This window comes from Talpa occidentalis, unplaced genomic scaffold, assembly GCF_014898055.3.
Source record: "Talpa occidentalis isolate TD23 unplaced genomic scaffold, MPIMG_talOcc4v2.1, whole genome shotgun sequence".
Taxonomy (NCBI): domain Eukaryota; kingdom Metazoa; phylum Chordata; class Mammalia; order Eulipotyphla; family Talpidae; genus Talpa; species Talpa occidentalis.
In genome coordinates this window covers 52,315,258-52,334,155 of record NW_026555331.1, presented here as the reverse complement: position 1 = coordinate 52,334,155, position 18,898 = coordinate 52,315,258, and the positions used below count along the sequence as shown (strand labels likewise).

The 18,898-nt window shown below is 37.6% G+C and overlaps 1 protein-coding gene across 1 annotated transcript in view; it reads left to right on the top strand.

Annotated features, from left to right (window-relative positions):
* The window catches only part of XKR9 (XK related 9), an 87,476-nt gene extending 78,980 nt beyond the window's left edge, over positions 1-8,496 (top strand). Inside the window, exon 9 of the mRNA XM_054692191.1 lies at positions 7,820-8,496. Within this exon, the coding sequence (XP_054548166.1) occupies positions 7,820-8,424 (605 nt within the window). The 3' untranslated portion in view covers positions 8,425-8,496. The remainder of the gene's footprint in view (positions 1-7,819) is intronic.
* The last annotated feature ends 10,402 nt before the right edge of the window (positions 8,497-18,898 follow it).

Below are 18,898 nucleotides of genomic sequence, written 5' to 3'. Positions count from 1 at the left end.
CAACCCAGTATCCATAGGAATAGATAGTCATCTTCCCTGGACTTCCCTCTATATGCAACTCACCTGTGAGACTAGATCATTTCCCCCAAGTCTTCCTGTACCCAATATATCATAAATCTCTATTAGGATTTTTATGTTTATTGTTAGTAAGACACAGAAATGAAACTACTGTGTGAGCAACCTCTTTTTCTTGTGATACGAAGAATACATGAGTTGAGACTTCAGTATTCTATATTATGTAGTTTCTAAATCTAGAAGTTCAATGTTTTGAGCTTACAACCTATATTATGGTAAATTTGCTGATAATTTCAAATAATTCATAGCATATGGACCAGGCATGGGATCCAGTGACAGGTATTTTTATTATGGTTCTGTCCACACATTTTAGTTTCTTCTTGAAGTAAGAAGTTGAGGTATAAGTTAAAAACAGCAAAATATGAGAAATAATCTGATTGTCAATAGAAGATATGGTAAATAAGTTATAGTCTGTTAGTATAAAAATTATGTAGCCACTAGAAATGATATTTACAGAGAACTTTATTTTATATAATTCTTACATCGTTTTTCATTTTTGCACATTTTCACTTTGGTTATATTCCCTGTACAATTCCCACCCCCCTTATTTTGGCCCTAGTTCCCCCACCCCTTAGTGTGTGTCTGGTTTATAGTTGCTTGTTGGTTCCTTATTTAGGTTTTCTAAATTCGTGCTATGAGTGAGACCAACCAATATCTTTCTTTTTCTTTCTGGCTTATTTCGCTGAGCATGATTCCTTCCAGCTCCACCCATGTTGCTGCAAATTGCATGTATTTATCTTTTTTGATTGCTGAGTAATATTCTATTGTGTATATGTGCCACATATTCTTGATCCAGTCATCTATTTTTGGGCTTTTGGGTTGTTTCCATAGCTTAGCTATTGTAAATAGTGCTGCTATAAACATAATGGAAAAATATTTCCAAAATGAAATTTATACAAAAGCAGTTTATAAAATTTTCTATCAGGGCCTCCCTGGAGGCGCAGGCAGTTGAGCGCCACACTGTGAAGCTTTCAGCAGCCTCTGCAGTGCGGGTTCGATCCTGGCCAGGCGGGAAGAATCCCACATGGCGCAGCAGACCTCTCCTGTGTTGCCTGCTGTTCCCCTCAGCAGTGTATTTCATAATAAAGATTTATTTATTTATACAAGAACTGGGGTACAGGCCAGATGCGCAGGAGGGTGAGGGGATTCACCAGAGACAGAGCAGGGAAGAGAACAGGCAGACTGATGAAATACACTGCTGAGGGGAGCAGCGGGCAAGGCAGGAGAGGTCTGCCGAGGCATGTGGGACCCTTGCCTGCTGGCTGGGATCAAAATAGACAGCTTCACAGTGCTGCGTTCAAGCACCTGCACCACAAGGGGAGGCCCTAAATAAATAAATCTTTAAAAAAATTTTTTTCTATCAGAATAATTTTAGGGATACAAATTAATTATTATATAGGAAATGTCTGGAAGAAAATATGCAAAAGAAAGTGAGGGGCTGACAGGCCTCCCAGCCCCCGCTAAGTCTTCACTCTATCTGGGCTCTCTGGCCTTCTCTCGTGTTCTTTCTGCTTCTCTGCTCTCCTGCTTCCATTCGTTCTTGGCTTCTGCTGGCATCCCCATGATGCCGCCCTTATAAATTCAGTCTCTCAGCCCATGGGAAAGTCTACATTTGCATAGTAATGAGAAAGAGAGAGAGAGAGAGAATGCACGAATGTGCGCACAGTTCTATCAGATTGGTTATATAAGGATAGAACTTCTAGCAGATTGGGCCTCAATCATATGACTTTGTTTAACCTTAATTGCTTCCTTAAAGGCCCTATTTCAGAATAAAGCTACATTAGGGGTTAAGGATTCAACTTATGAATTTTGCATATTCTCTGATTTGATTTTTTTTTGATTATTATCAAATTTGGGGAAAACTCTACAAATTTCTTTAATAATGTCCTGTAATATCAGAGTTTGAATTTTGTTGTGAAATAACTAATTTTAAATATCATTTGAATGGACAACTGTAAAGGCAGGAATGGACACGGGGCAGGTTTTCTGATCCCATGCAGACCGGGTAAAGGAGGAGTCAGAGTCCTCAGTGGTTTTGCAGGTCTTTTATTGGGGTTCACCAGGCATATGGCAGGCAGGGGTGCTGGCTGGGGGGCTGGGAGGCGGGCAGGCCTCCCAGCCCCCAGCAAGTCTTCACTCTATCTGGGCTCTCTGGAGTTCGTTCTGCTTCTCGGTTTCTCTTTCGGCTTCTGCTTCGGCTTCTACTGCTGCTCCTGCTGCTGCTGGCGTCTCCGTGATGCCGCCCTTAAAAAGCACAGTCTTAACTCAGCTGAATCCCATCTACCTATGCCCACACCCTATTCCAGGTGCCCGCCATCAGGCATGTATTCAGGACAAGGATCCATCATCTATCCTGATGGCGGAAGGGCAGAAAAGCCTGATATTTTCTTTACCCTACAGTCCACCCCCTCAGGGTTTTCTGCCATACAGTCTATACATATATATACAATTTTCTAAGCAAACAAACAATGCAGCCATGGCCCACAAAAGCAAATACATCAAATATAACAAAATACAACAGAACACAAATAAGTCCAGGCAGGGCCCCAACCTAGTGCAAAAGACAATTATTGGTACCAGCAGATGAGCCACCAAATCTGCTGCCGAAGGCACTGCTCATACGAGGGAGGGGAATCACTCACGGCATCTATTGCAACACGCCAGGAGCCGTCAGGCTTCCTGGCCTTCTCTGGCTGTAGTCTCGACTACAAGCCACACACAGCATCCACCCCCAGGATGCGCTAGCTCTGGGATTGGCAATTTTATTCCGTTGGGGGTAATCGCCAACCCTCAGGGTTTCTGTCTGCAGTCGCTCCAACACTCGGCCTTCATAACCACCAATACGACTCACAGACCCCTGCACTCAAGCCAACCCACTGCACAAGCACATGGGTTGGGGATCCAAACTCTGCATTCGGCTTGGGCTCCACCCCAAGCCACGTTCCCCACCCGTCCCCCAAGGACAGGTTCCTCAGCTTCTCACCCTTACTCAAGAATGAGCAGGGCATCACCCACAGGTGATTTTATGAGACTCACAGGGCTTCAGCATACCCAGGCTGCTTAAAAGCCGCTTAGGGCTTCTCAACTTAGCATCAGTACCAGCTTTTGCCTTCTTAGTTGGCTTTTCTCCTCCACCTGGCTGCTGGGCATGTACAGGCTGCTTTTGGCCATCAAGGCCCACTGGCCACCCCCAGATTCTCAAAAAAAAAAAAAAAACCCATAACCTGCCAAGGTCCTCCGCCTTCTGGCGGGATTGTCAGTCCATCAGTTCAAGTCCATTGGCCTCTCCCTGCTTCAGCAACGGCCTGCTGCCTCAGGGGTCATTGGCTGGTCCTTTCCGGTGTCATTGGCTGGTCCTTTCTGGTGTCGTTGGCTGGTCCTCTTGGGCGTCTGCTTCACGCCAGGTCTCATCCTGTAGCTCATGGACGTTGTCCACCTTCTGTGCCGCCATGGCGCCTCCAGCGTCATCACAGGCAAACAGTCTGTTCTTAGTCCCTCCAGGTCTTCGGAAGGCTCCAATACCCGTCTGCATGGATCTTGCCGACTTACGCCAATTGTAAAGGGCAGGACTGGACACAGTGCAGGTTTTCTGATCCCATGCAGACCGGGTAAAGGAGGAGTCAGAGTCCTCAGTGGTTTTGCAGGTCTTTTATTGGGGTTCACCAGGCATATGGCAGGCAGGGGTGCTGGCTGGGGGGCTGGGAGGCCTGCCAGCTTCCCAGCCCCCAGCAAGTCTTCACTCTATCTGGGCTCTCTGGAGTTCATTCTGCTGTTTCTCTGCTTCTCTTTCGGCTTCTGCTTCGGCTTCTACTGCTGCTCCTGCTGCTGCTGTTGGCGTCCCCGTGACGCCGCCCTTAAAAAAAGCACAGTCTTAACTCAGCTGAATCCCATCTACCTATGCCCACACCCTATTCCAGGTGCCCGCCATCAGGCATGTATTCAGGACAAGGATCCATCATCTATCCTGATGGCGGAAGGGCAGAAAAGCCTGATATTTTCTTTACCCTACAACAACACTAAACTATTTTGTGTCATTTAATGACTTTGGGAGTGTAAGGGCAGGAAGGGGCACTGAGCAAGTTTTCTGATCCAGCAGACCGGGTAAAGGAGGACTCCTGGAGCCCTCAGTGGCTTTTGCAGGCTTTTATTAGGATTTACCAGGCACTCAGTAGGCAGCAGTGCCAGGGGCCCGGGAGGTTGGCAGGCCTCCCAGCCCCCACCAAGTCTTCACTCTATCTGGGCTCTCCGGCCTTCTCTCGTGTTCTCTCTGCTTCTCTGTTCTCCTGCTTCCGTTCGTTCTTGGCTTCTGCTGGTGTCCCCGTGATACCGCCCTTATAAATTCAGTCTCTCAGCCCAGGTATATCCACTTCAGGTGCCCGCCATCAGGCATGCGTTCAGGACCACAGGGTTCCATTATCTATCTTAATGGCGGGAGGGCAGAAAAGACTGATACTTTTACCTTATTCTACAGGGAGTCTTATGTTTTCTTCACTGGTATCGGTAATGTACAATCAGAAGTAAATTAATAAGAATTGATGTAGATGTGATTAGGCAACGCCCTTTTAGACTGAGAGAAATGCATAAGCCAAGGCATGGTTTGGCAAAGACAAGAAATTCAATTTGGATAAGGTGTTACATATAGGATAGGGTAGCAAAATGATAAAAAAAAAATATATTGGAAGTAAGTAGGTAAGTGAGAAATGGGAAATAATGTCAAAGTATAGTGTCAGTTGGATGAGGAGAAACAATCATGCCTTAATGTTAAGTAGTCCAAGACCTATTGGTGGCAATATGGCGAAGTGTTAACATCAGCCACCTGCTTGAGAATCTAGCTCTGTTACTTACTAATCTTAGTTATTTAAATTAAATGTATTCACTGTTCAGTTTCCTAAAGCCAGATAACCAAAATGACCACAGCCACTTTAACACACTAAGGGAAAAAGTGAGAGAATAGAGATAGGAAATTTAATGAATGCAATTAAAATCTTTAATTTTTTCAAATATTTAGAAATATATGACAAGGTGAACAAACATATTGCTTATGATTAACCAGGCTGTAAGGAGGCTGGGCCAGTGTTGTTTCCTAAAATTTAAACTTCACTACCTTTATGATAAAATCCACCTCTCTGGTAACAATATTTATTAACTTTAAACTTTGATATGTTTAATATACATGTGATTTCTGGGAAAATTACCAAAGAATAAAACCAGCTTGTCACTAAAGAACATGGACTATTAAATAGAAAAGCCCATCATTACAACATTTCAGAAAAGTAAAGATAAAGTGGCTAGAAGATTTGAGAGAAAAAAGATCACTTTTTTTAGGTTAAAGAAACTGAATGACATTGATATTCTTAACCATAGCATGTGAAATTAGACTATAATAATGACTTTAAAGTTTTAATGAAAACCGTAAATTTTTAAATTGTAATAGCATTATATAACTTTTAGGTGTACAATATTATAAATCAACAATCTATATATATTACATTTTTTTCACCACTGAAAGTCTGGAATGGAATACGTTTTTTAACTTTGAACTTATTTCTAGCAAAACTATATATCAAATCTGAGGGTAGAATAAAGATATCTTGAGACATACAGGATCTCAAAATATTTAGTTAGATGTAACTTTTCTCAGGAGTGCCTAGAGACTGCTTGGTCAGAGCATGAGAATAAAGCAAGAAAGAAATATAAGGACAGGAAATAGGAAGTCAATACCATAGGTAGGTGCAGGGCGGTTCTGAGAAATTAGCAAACAAACTTTGAGAACAACCACTGTATTGAAGGAGTATCATATTATTTTTTTAAGTAACATTGTATTATAACAATTTGGTACAGATTGTAACAAATTTTAGACTAACATCTGTTTCACCATTAAAAGTCCACTTCCAGGAGAATCTTTAAAACTAATAGGAGTACCTGGAGTTTTATTCATTAATTTGGAGATTTTGCAAAGCAATAGTGATAGGCTCATGAAAAACTAAGCAAATAAGGAAACAACAAAAAGTTTTAAAAGAAAGAAAATATGATCAGAGTATAATACTTGGTTGAGCAATTAAAAAAATGCTGTACTTTATAAGGTAAATAGTAAATACTGATTTTGCCAAAAATTGTGGTTTTATTCTTTTAGGCAGATGGACAGAGAGGAAAATGGAAGCAGGGTATTTATATATATGTGTATGTGCTAAATTATCCTCTTTCCAAATGCAAATTCAATAATTAGTCTTTAAAGTAAATAAATTAAGAAGTAGCACAATATATGTATTTTTATAAGTATGGCAATAAATATTAGAGGAAAAGCTAGAAGAAATGATTTCTTCTGGGAGTTGTGACTGAAGTGAGGCAGGTGGAACAAGATGCTACTGTTTTTCTTATAAGTTCTGCGATACATATTAACTTTTAAAAAATGATGTACATATATTAGTTAAAACCAACAAGGCAATTTAGGAGAAAGCAATGTTATAATTCAAATATTTTTGAGCTAAAGAAGAAAGAAAAGAAGTCAGCTAGGGCCTCCCCAGTGGCGCAGTGGTTGAGCGCTGGGTTGCGAAGCTGCCCGCGGCCTCTGCGGCGCTGGTTTGATCCCCAGCCACCGGAGGAGGGTCCCACATGGCGTGCAGACCTCTCCTGCCGCCCACTGCTCCCCTCAGCAGTGTACTTCAGTCCTTCTGCCTGCTCTGCTCCCCGCTCTGGCTCTAGTGAATTCTCTCACCCTCCCACGCTTCTGACTGTACCCAGTGCATGTATAAACAAAACAAACAAACAAATAAATAAAACATGCCTCTATTAAAAAAAAAAAAAGAAAAGAAGTCAGCTAATTGTGTTACCCAGAGTAGTATAGAAATACCAATAGCAATAAAACCAGGAGACTAAATAATGGCATTTATAATCTTCATAATCTTATTTAATAGGTAATCCATTTTAAGTCTGCCTTTCTTTCATAATAAATAGGTATCCAAATGAGGCTAAATGGTAATGACTAACATTCTTCATTCTGTTCTAAATTATTTCTAATTCTTCCAATTATTTTTAGTTTTATAAAGTACCCCAGTTTTGACACTGGGGCTAATAATGACATCCCTTTGAAAAGTAGTAATGAACTTAATTTTCTCTTCTGCTAATTATGCAAATATTGAGCAGAGATGTCAAGTCAATAGACGTTTGTTTTAGGATGTGTTTGTCCATTTGATTCATCATCCCAAAGATATGGGAAATTGAACTTGCGATACCTTATACTTAAGTTAAATTTTCTGTTTAACCTCCCTTCTTCCTCTACCTCTCCCTTCTTTCCCACCTTTCTCTTTCACATGCTCTCTTTGTGATTTAGATTCATGCCCAAGGGCAAAGCTAAAGACTGGAAAAGCTTGGATTCTACCCCTAGTCTCCTAAAGAACTTCTGGAGAATGCAGTTTCTATATGCCAGTTGCTCAACAAATTTGTTCAATGAATTGATGCAAAATTCTATAAAGCAGTTCAATATATTGTTAAGTACACCATATTTGGAGTTAGGGAGATTTAGGTTCAACTCTCTACAACTTGCTCGCTGTGTCAAGCTAAGCATCAGCTGCTTCATATTTAATATGGGAGCATTATTATCTATCTCAAAGGACTAGATACAATGAGTATATAAAGTACCTGACTTGTATTTGTGTGTATATACAGATGAAACATGTATGACATATAGTAATTTAATGTTGCTATTATTCCTATAACGTACTTTTTACAATTTTTTGTTTTGTAGATGCAGCCATCCTGATTTCTTGCCTTGCTATTTCTTTGTCAACTCTTGATTTTCAAATAGCTTTGAGAAAATCCTTGCCTGATAAAAGTCGCCTCAGTGCATGCTATTCCATATTCTCATATCTCTTTTACAAGTTGTTTACATTATCATCTTGGATGCTGAGTATTGTTTTTCTTTTATTCTTAAATGTTAAAATTGCTTTATCTCTGTTGTTTTTTCTTTGGTTGTTAGGTATACTGTGGGCATGTAAAATACAAACTAAGTTTTGTGCTTCCAAAAGTATGGAATGCTTGTACAGAATTGTTGCTGGATTCATTCTTATCTTTACATTTTTTAATATTAAGGGACAAAATACCAAATGTCCAATGTCTTGTTATTATATTGTAAGGGTGCTAGCCACAGTGGGGATCTTGATTGTGTTCTGGTTTTTCCCACTCTCTATTTTTAATTCAGATTATTTTATAGCTATCAGTATAACTATAGTTCTTAGTCTTCTCTTTGGAATCATTTTTCTTATTGTTTATTATGGAGCTTTGCACCCAAACAGGGAAGAAAAAAATTTTGATGAAGTTGATGGAAACCCAGTACAAAAAACTGTAGAGTGAAATTTTTCCTAATGGAATAAGCTATTGATTTATGAGATTTTTTTATTTTTGTTTAATATTTAATAAAGAAAATGTGCATATGTATGTTGTTTCTTATTTCTGCCTTCTTAGATTTGAGCTCAGTTCTGGTATATTAATTATGAATATAGCATGATGATATTTTTAATAAATTAATTTCTCACTGGATTTTGATGATCTTGGGAATTATGCCTACTGCTTGGGTAGAGTTGCCATGTTGACTTTGACTTGTCAGAAATAGTTTGGTCCCCATAATTAGAAAGCTGGAAATGAGCTTCCCTCCATCTGTTTCCTCATTTTTCTTTTTTTTTTTTTATTTATATAAACACTGGGTACAGTCAGAAGCACGGGAGGGTGAGAGAATTCACCAGAGCCAGAGCGGGGAGAAGAACAGGCAGACTGACGAAGTACACTGCTGAGGGAAGCAGCAGGCGTGGCAGGAGAGGTCTGTGCGCCATGTGGGACCCTTGCTGGCGGTCGGGGATCGAACCACTGCAGAGGCTGCAGGCAGCTTTGCAGCCCAGCGCTCAACCGCTGGGGAGGCCCTGTTTCCTCATTTTTCTTAAACTAAAACTATTGTGGAGAAACACATAGGGAAAAGAAGAGCAGAACACTCATTCTTATTTCCTCTATTTTCTTGATTCAGTTACATATATTTTGAGTTGGAGGCAGATAGACATCAACAAAAACAAAGATAAGAGCCATGTAATTATATCAATAGATACCAGGAAAGCATTTGACAAGATCCAAATATACATTTATATTAAAAACCCTTGAAAAAATGGGGATAAATGGAACATACTTAATATGATAAAAGCCATTTACAACAAATCCACAGCTAATATTCTCAATGGTGAAAAAACTTTTCCATTAAAATCTGGTACAAGGCAAGAATGTCCACTCTCACCATTGCTATTCAACATAGTATTGGAAATTCTAGCTGGAGCAATTAGACAAGAGAAAACTATAATAGGAATCCAAATTGTGAAAGAAGAAGTAAAGCTATCATTATTTGCAGATGACATGGTAATATACATCGAGAACCCTCAAGATCCCATGGAAAAAAATGGAAACAAACAGTTTAGCAAAGTGGAAGAATATAAATAACACACAGGGCCTCCGTATGGCTTAGGTGTTAAGTCTCAGTGCTATCACTGCTGCAACCTGGGTTCGATCCCTGGCCAGGGGGCTAACACACATATGGTGCAGTAGACCTCTCCTGTCTTGTCCGCTGCTCCCCTTAGAGGTGTATTTCAGCAAAGCATGTGTTCTGCTCTCCATTCTGTCTCTGGTGAATCTTCTCACACCCCTGTGGCCCCCATGCCTCTGGCCTATACCCCAGTTCTATGCAAAAAAAAAAAAAAACCCAAAATATTCTCCACATAAATCAGTTTCTGTCCTATACACAAACAATGAGATAGAATGGCAAGAAATTAAGAAAGGGATCCCATTTACACCTACACCAATATGTGTGTATATAGATAGATAGATAGATAGATAGATATCTAGTTGTAAATCTAACAAAAGAGGTAAAAGAATTATACAAAGAAAATTACAAAACATTGTTGAAAGAGAGACACAAAGAAATTGAAAAATATTCCCTGCTCATGGATTGGAAGAATCAAAACATTGTCAAAATGTCCATCCTAGCCACCTCAACATATGCAATCTCAATAAAAATATCAATGGTATATTTCAAAGAACTGGAGCAAATGCTACTGAAATTCATATGGAATCATAAAAGTAATCTTGACAAAGAAGAAAGAATGGAGGTACCACATTGCCAGATGTCAAGCTATAGTATAAAGCTACAATAATTAAAACAGCCTGGTACTAGAACAAAAACAGACACAGAGACCAATGGAATAGAACTGAGAGACCAGAAATAAACCCATATATATATGAACACTGAATCTATGACAAAGAAACCAAAAAAACATACACTGGAATAACGATATCCTCTTCAACAGATGGTGCTGGGAAAACAAGACAGCTGAATGATAAAGAATGAAACTAGACCATGATCTCAAACCATACACCAAAATCATCTTAAAATGGATCAAAGATGGATGTAAAACCTGAAACCATAAAATATACATAGAAGAAAACATAGGAAAAACATTTCATGACATAAACCTTAGATTCCCTGAGCAATTTGTCCCCAACAGCGAGGAAAATAAAAGAACATAAACATCTGGGACTATATCAAATGGAATATCTTCTGTAGAGTGAAAGAAATCATAAATAAAATGAAAAGACATTGAATGGAAAAATATTTGCACATCATGTAGCTGACAAAGGCCTGATATCAAGGATATACAAAGAACTCATAAAACTCTACAAAGCAAAACAACCCAGTCAAAACCTGGGCAAAAGAAGCAAACAGATACTTCTCCAAAGAAGACATTCAAATGCCAGCAGGAACATGAAAAAATGTTCACAATCACTTTTTATTTGAGAAATGCAAATCAAGACCATAGTGAGATACCATCTCACACTCTGAGACTGACCCATATTAGAAAGATCAGGAACAACAGTGCTGGTGAGGATGTGGAGAAAAGGGAAGCCTCTTGCACTGCTGGTGGGAATGCAAATTTGTCCAGCCTTTATGGAAAGCAGTATGGAGGTGCCTGAAAACATTAAACATGGATCTGCTGTTTGACCCAGTAATTCCAATCCTAGGCATCTATCCAAAAAACTGAAAAAACAAAAATTAGAAAGGGAACTTGCACTCCCATGTTTATTGCAGCACTATTTACTATAGCTAAATTATGGAAACAATCTAAGTGCCAGGCAGAGGAATGGATCAAGAAGATGTATATATACAAAATGGAATACTACTCAGTGATCAAAAAAGATAAACTCATGTCATTTGTGGCAACATGAATGGAGCTGGAAAGGATAATTCTAAGTGAAAGAAATCAGAAGGAAAAAGATAAATACTGGGTGGTGTCACTAATATGTAGAACATAAATTAACTAATATGTGTCACTAATATGTAGAACATAAATTAATAGTCACAGAAAGACAAGCTGAAAAACTATCCCTTCATAGCTGACTGCAGAACCGAAGCACTGAAAGAGGGAGATGGGGGAGGAATAAGAGCAAAGAGGGAAGGAAGCACAATGGTCTATGGTGGTAGAATATGGGTGAGTTGGTAATGGGTGCACTATGGTAATAATACATTATGGGGTTATCCTAATAGCATCTCAGTTAAAAATAAATTTATTACAAGTGCCTCCCCCGCAACAAATGAGTAAATGTTAACCATTAGCTCTATTTGTCTAGTATTCTGCTAGGTACTGTTGTGAACACAAGACAAGTATAGAAGAGAGTTCTGTCCCTTGTTGAAGAGATACTCCTTTCTCTATTGTTTTGTTGTGGTTTCCGTTGTCAAAGACTAATTGTCTGTAATTGTGTGGGTTTGTTTCTGGGCTTTCTATTTTATTTCATTGTTCTGTGTTTCTGATTTTGTTCTAGTGCCATATACTGCTTTGATTATTGTTGCTGTGCAGTATAGTTTGAGGTCAAAGAATGTGATACCTCCATTTTTCTTCTTTTCTCTCAGGATATCCTTGGCTATTTGGGATCTTTTGTGGTTCCATATAAATTTTGTAAATGTTCTATTTTCTGAAAAAGTGATTAGGATTTTGATAGGTATGCCATCTTTAAATTGAATCTTTAAATTGCTTTATGTAGCTATGTGGAGGGTCCTCAAACTACTGAAAATGGAGCTTCCATATTACCCAGCAATTTCACTCCTAGGAATCTACCCAAAGGTCACATAGCTAATGAATTTACTTTTATTCATTTTATCTTACTGTTTTCTACTTCATTTTGTTATGAATTTATAGCACTTTGAAATCTCCCTAATGAATTTTAAGCTTTTTATCAATTATTTTGTGCTTATAAAAATTCTTTTGAAATTTAGAAAAGGCATAGAAATAATTATGAGCAATATTGTTATGAAAGAACACTCATATGCACTGTAGTAGTCATGGTTCTCCAGAGAAACAGAAGCAATAAGATCTCTCTCTCTCTCTTTTTCTCTCTTTCCTCTCTCTCATCTATATCTATCATCTTTCATCTAGCTATCTAATCTATATATATCTAAGTAATCCATGTAACTATATTTGTATGTATGTATGAGATATGTATCATCTATCTGAGGAGATTTATTTTAGGCATTGGCTCGTGATTAAGGAGCCTGTGAAGCCACATGGTCTAATATCTGCAAGCTGGAAACTTCCAGAAGATGGTGATATAAGTCAGTCCAAGTCTGAAGGCCTGAAAATTGTGGGGCTAAAGGTGTAATCCTGGAGTGGATCTAAAAGCTTGAGAACCAGGAGTTCCAATGTCTCATGGTAGGAGAAGATAGATGTTACAACTGAAGGAACGAAAGAGAAAATTGCCCTCCCTCTACCTTTTTTTGCTCTATTTAGGACCTCAACAAATTGGTTGACACCCACCCAAATCTGTGAACTGCTTTTTCTGTTCAATTCAAATACTAATGTCTTTGAGAAACACCCTTGAAGACACATCCAGAAATAATATTTTACTAATTCTGGGCATGCCTTAGCTCAGTCAAGTTGACATATAAATTGACTGTCACATGAACTTATATTCTGTCACATTCACTTCAAATAGGAATACAAGACTTCCCTTAGACTAGTGGTTCTCAAATGTTGGTGTATTTCAGAATCACCTGGAGGGTCTATTAAAATAAGTTGCTGGACACCATCCACAGACTTACTTTTCAATATACCTCAGGTAGGGCTTGAAATGTATGTCTAGAAATTTCCTTCATGTTTTCATTTTGCTCAATCTACTTTGAGAATCACTGCTGATTTTTGAAAGCTACTATCATTGTTAATAACTAGTTTCACAGTAGCCACTAGAGGGCAATGGAACCACAGACAAAAAACCTAAATAAGGGACCAGGAAAAAGACTAATTATAATAAAATCAAAATCAAAATCAACAAGTAACTATAAACCAGAGACACACAATGGGAGGTGGGGCAGGAGGGTGAAGGGAGTAGGATCAAAACAAGGGGGATGGGAATTGTATGGGGACTATAACCAAGATGAAAATGCATACATTGTGCAAAAATGAAAAATGATGTAAAAATATATAAAATAAATTAAAAAAATTGCATGTGCTGTGAATAGGTTTCCTGGTTTATGCTACCAACTGAAATATTGCTGTAAGCCATAAGTATACCAAAGCCTCGTTTCTTATAGAATATCTTGAAGCATACTCTCGATTGCAATATAAAACAGTTTTCCTTGTGATGGTGGATGTCAGAGATGTATAATATAACTCCAGCTTTGGCAGATGCCCATTTTGTGATCACAATAAATTAAAAGTTGGATTTCTCTAAATGGACATTTTCACATATACCTACCTAGTAGTCTTTGAGATCAACATGAATCCTTTGTGGTTCCCCAAAGAAAACTGCATATTGATAATAGGTTTAGTTTATCATGGAGGTAATTCCATACTTTAAAAAGTATTTGCTGAGCATGATCCCTTCCAGCGCCATCCATGTTGCTGCAAATTGCATGTGTTTATCTTTTTTGAATGCTGAGTAATATTCCATGGTATATATGTACCACATCTTCTTGATCCAGTCATCTATTTTTGGGCATTTGGTCTGTGAAATAAGCCAAAAAGAAAAAGAAAAATACCGGATGGTCTCACTCATAGCAGGAATCTAGAAAACTTAAATATAAGGGACCAGGAAAATGAATAACTATAAGAAAGTGAAAATCAAAATCAACAAAAAACTATGAACCAGAGACACTTTTTGGGGGGTGGGGGGCGGGAGGGGAGGGATTGGGGTCAGAATGGGGGGGTTGCTATTGTATGGGGAATATAAAAATAAAATTTATTATTCAAAAAAAAAAAAATAAATAAAAATAAAAATAAAAGTATTTGTTGTCTTAGACAAAGTGCCATGTATTTTGTGAAAGTGAGACTGAAGTATTTTTTAAAAATATTAAACTTAGTATATACTAATTTCAATTTACATAACCTAAAGATCCACAGGGTGTGGGGATTTTGTAATTCCTTTCTCGAAGTATATTGCTTTCATGGTATGAGAGGACTAGAGAAAAATAGAAAGATGTAATATAATTTGGAGGGACTGTTATAGCTTCTTTTTGCGTTGCTTTGTACAAAATTTGAAAATTTTCTTTTCTGCTACTGTTATTAGACATTAAAGTTTTTCTTTTACATAATAGCTGTAGGGTCTTTGACTCCTTTCTGAGCAGTCCTAATTCTTGGCTAGAACCAGCAATTGCTTTTCATTGGATTGTAGAAATTTTGATTTGAAAACAGTTCCTTTGAATTTATTACCTGGTGACCTTGATGAGTCATTTAATCTGTCTTCGTTTCTATATATGTAGAGTGAGAATTACATAACAACAATTGCCCTGAGCTGTTGTGAAAAAATTAGTGAGGTACTATACGTGATAGTGATTCTAACTGTTTGTGAAACTTTTCCTTTTTTATTAAGTTTCTCTTACCAACGTAGTCTTGGTTTATAATGCAAAAGAAATATAGGACACTACCTCTTCAGATGTATGTGATACACCACACCCACCACCAAGGCACCCATAACCCTCCACTATAGTCCATTTTGACATTCTTCCACTAGTATGCAGTGTATTTTGAACTTAGTTTTGATATCATTATACCTTCATAAATTGCTTCTACATGTATAAATAAAAATACTCATTAAAATAATTGGGAATTATATGGCAAAGAAGCTAATACTTTAGCATGTAATACCTTAGTTTTGCATTTTAATCTTGTGTGGTGTGTATTGTTCCTGATATAATCTTCAGACTGCTAAGTACAACTAGTTAGCAATAATATCAGAATTAAGACTTAAATTGCAAATCATTTTTTGGTCTTTGGAAGTATGCATGAATGTAGGTGTGGTATGTGTATGCATGCACTTATACAAATAAGATTCATTAAATATAAGTATTTCTGTATTTATACTAGTATAAATACAGTAATTATATTAATGTATTAAAGAACTCCATCTTTAGGTATGGTTGCTTTAACATTAAATATATTTTTACCTATAGCTTTGGTTTTGAGTTAAGTAGTATGTCTTGATAATTGATCATAACTTACATAGATCATATTTCTGTGTCCCTGAGAGGACTTTACTATAGAATTCCGTATGTTTTTCCTAAGTTTCATAGCTTTTGTTCTTACATTTTGGTAAATTTTTATATATGGTGTGAAGACTCCAATTTCATTCTTTTGCATGTGACTATCTAGTTGTCCCAGGACCATTAGTTGAAAAGACTTTTTCTCTTTGACTGGTCTGGCCCCCTTGTTGAAAATCAGTTGACCACAGATATATAGGGTTATTCTGGTTTCTATTTATTTTTTTTCATCTTCTTTCTATTTCTCTTATTGATATAACTTTGGTTTATAGCACTGCATATGATTTTGGGGAATAGGTTCATTTTCCCTCAGATGAATATTATTTCTGGGCTTTCAATTCTAATTTATCAGTCTATGTGTCTGTCCTTCTGTCAGCAACATACTATTGTGATTACTGTTGCTTTGCAGTAAGTTTTGAAATTGAGGAATGTGAGCCCAGGTTTACTCTTGTTTTTCAGAATTGTTTTGGCTATTTTATGTGATTTGCAATTCCATATGAATTATAGAATCTACAAAGTCAGTTGGGGATCTGATAGGGACTGTGTTCAAGCTATGTATTAGTTTAGGGAGTATTGCCAGCTTAACAGTGTTGAGTCTTCAATCCATGAATGTGAAATGTTTTTCCCTTTATTTAGAGCTTTAATTTCTTTCAACAATGTTTTATAGTTTTGAGTATAAATAGTATAAATTATATAAATAGTATATATAGAATTTATATAGTAAATAAATACATTTATATATAAAATATAAATAATATAAAGAGTATAAATAGTTTTCAGAGTATAAATTTTGCACTTTCATTAAATTTTATTATTTTTGATGCTATTTTGAGTGAAATTATTTTTATTTCCATATTTTTCATTGTCAGTGTAAGAGATGTGATTGATTTTTGTATATTGATCTTGTATTCTGAAATCTTGTGCTCATTTACTAGTTTTAATAGCATTTTATTGGTACTGTTAAGATTTTCTAAATACAAGATAATTTTACTCCTTCCCTCCTGTCAGGGCAGGATGGGCCACTAAGCAGGATTTCTATGACCCCTTGCAGACTGGGGTAAAGGAGAGTCCTGGAGCCCTTGGTGGGGTTCTCACGCTTTTATTGAGCTTTTGCAGCAACCAGTTACACAGCAGGCAGGGGTGGGGGGGGGGGAGGGGGGCAGGAGGCCAGTAGGCCTCAAAATCCCCCACCCCCACCCCGGCATGTATTCACTCTGGGCTTCTCAGGCCTTCTTTCTCCCCTTCTCTCTCCTGCCTCTGCTTCTCAGGGAGAATATATCAATACTGAGCCCTGGCCAACCCAAGTAAACAACACAGCTTACTACAATGTAACAACTGCAGGTGCCCCTTGTGGCAGGGCAATCCTAATGGTGGGAGGGCAGAAAAGCCTGAAAACCATTTACCTACAACCGCCCAATCTGGATATTATATATGAATGTATGTATATATGTATAGATGTATCATTTATCAATCATTTCTTGCTCAATTCTCCTGGCTGGAGCTTCCAATGCAACATTGAATAGAAGTGGTGAGGTCAGATATTCTTGTATAGTTCCTCATCTTACGGAGAAAATGTTGTCTTTCACCATTAATTATGATATTGGCTTGGGTTTTTTTCTCAATGTTTATTAGGTTGAAGAAGTTCTCTTCCATACCTTGTTTGTTGAATGTTTCTTATGAAAGAGTGATGTTCTCAAATATTTCAAATCATGTATTATTCTATCAAGGAAGGGATATTTTGCTCACACAGAGAGCAAACTGCTTATGTTAAAGAATTTAACAAGGGAAGATTTAAAATATTTAGAGACAATCATAACACATTTGGTATTGATAAGAGACAGAATTGTTAGGTTTTATTTTAGGTATCTTGCTAATCAGATTTGATTTTTCTACATATTTCATTGGGTTTAGACAGACAAATGTCAAGAAAATGTCCCACTGGCTATGAGCAAATGTCTGCTTTCTTTTTTAAAGATTTATTTATTTATTTATACAAGCACTGGGTATAGTCAGAAGCGCGGGAGGGTGAGAGAATCACCAGAGCCAGAGCTGGGAACAGAACAGGCAGACTGACAAAATACACTGCTGAGGGGAGCAGCAGGCGTGGTAGGAGAGGTCTGCACACCATGTGGTACCCTCTCCGGCGGCGGAGGATCAAACTGGTGTTGTAAAGGCTGCAGGCAGCTTTACAGCCCTGCGCCCAACCGCTACCCCACCAGGGGAGGCCCACAGATGTCTGCTTTCATTAAATACCTTGTTGGTATTTAATGGTTGTATATTTGAGTGACTAGGGATTTCCAAAAGTCTTTAGCATAAAAAGTTTTTCCAATTTTCAGTTGAATATAAGCTTGTTGTCTTGCCAAAATTGTCTTGCCAACTGTTTTCTTTTTGGTAAGGCAGTAAGCCTTTATTATGGAATTTTTTGTACAAGTCAGGTTCATGTGGCTGAATATGCATTGTTCTAGGCATGCTAGGCATTACCAGCTCGACTTCTTCAGGAAGTTACAACTATTTATAAAGAAGTGAAGAGAGCAAGAATGGGAAGAAAAAAAGGAAAAACAGAATAACTCTTCTGAGGTCATAGCTAGTCATGAGATATATGCAGATGAATCTCTCCTTCCCCCTTTTGTTACCAGGAATGTTTAAAAACCAGCTGACAGGTCATGCATCATTCTTAACCTTGCCATTTTAATCTAACAGTAAATAGAAAACAAATGTTTTTTTCTTAAAGGTATGATCATGGCAAAAAGATTTTAGTATTTAGCTATTAAAGATAATGTTATTTCTTCCTCTGTTTTGACTACTGTTGTTATGAGAGACAGCATTCCACAGAGTAGTTTTAATTATCCTATCACTATACATGGTGACATCTGGTGGCATTGGTGAGCTCACCTGATGAACCACAATGAACCCTGATTTATGAACCCATAATTGGATTTCCAATAAACATTTGTCAAAATAATGTATTCGTTCAAACCAAAGCTTTCTTTATTTATTCATATAAAAGAGCACTTAACTTTCAACAAAGAATTGCCTATCATCAAAAACACTCTATAAATGAATCAAATTTATGAAGACACAGTGAGGGTAACTTGCTCAAAGACTACAGCTTATTTTAACTCTTTAGAGGATTTAGTGTTTTAACTTGCTTGGTTTCACCATATTCTATCATATTTTAACTTTCAAATATGTGTAATTTAATACCCACTTGCTAAGGTACTTGTTACAGAATGAATCTAAAGACTTGTAGTATTTGAAACTATTCAATTA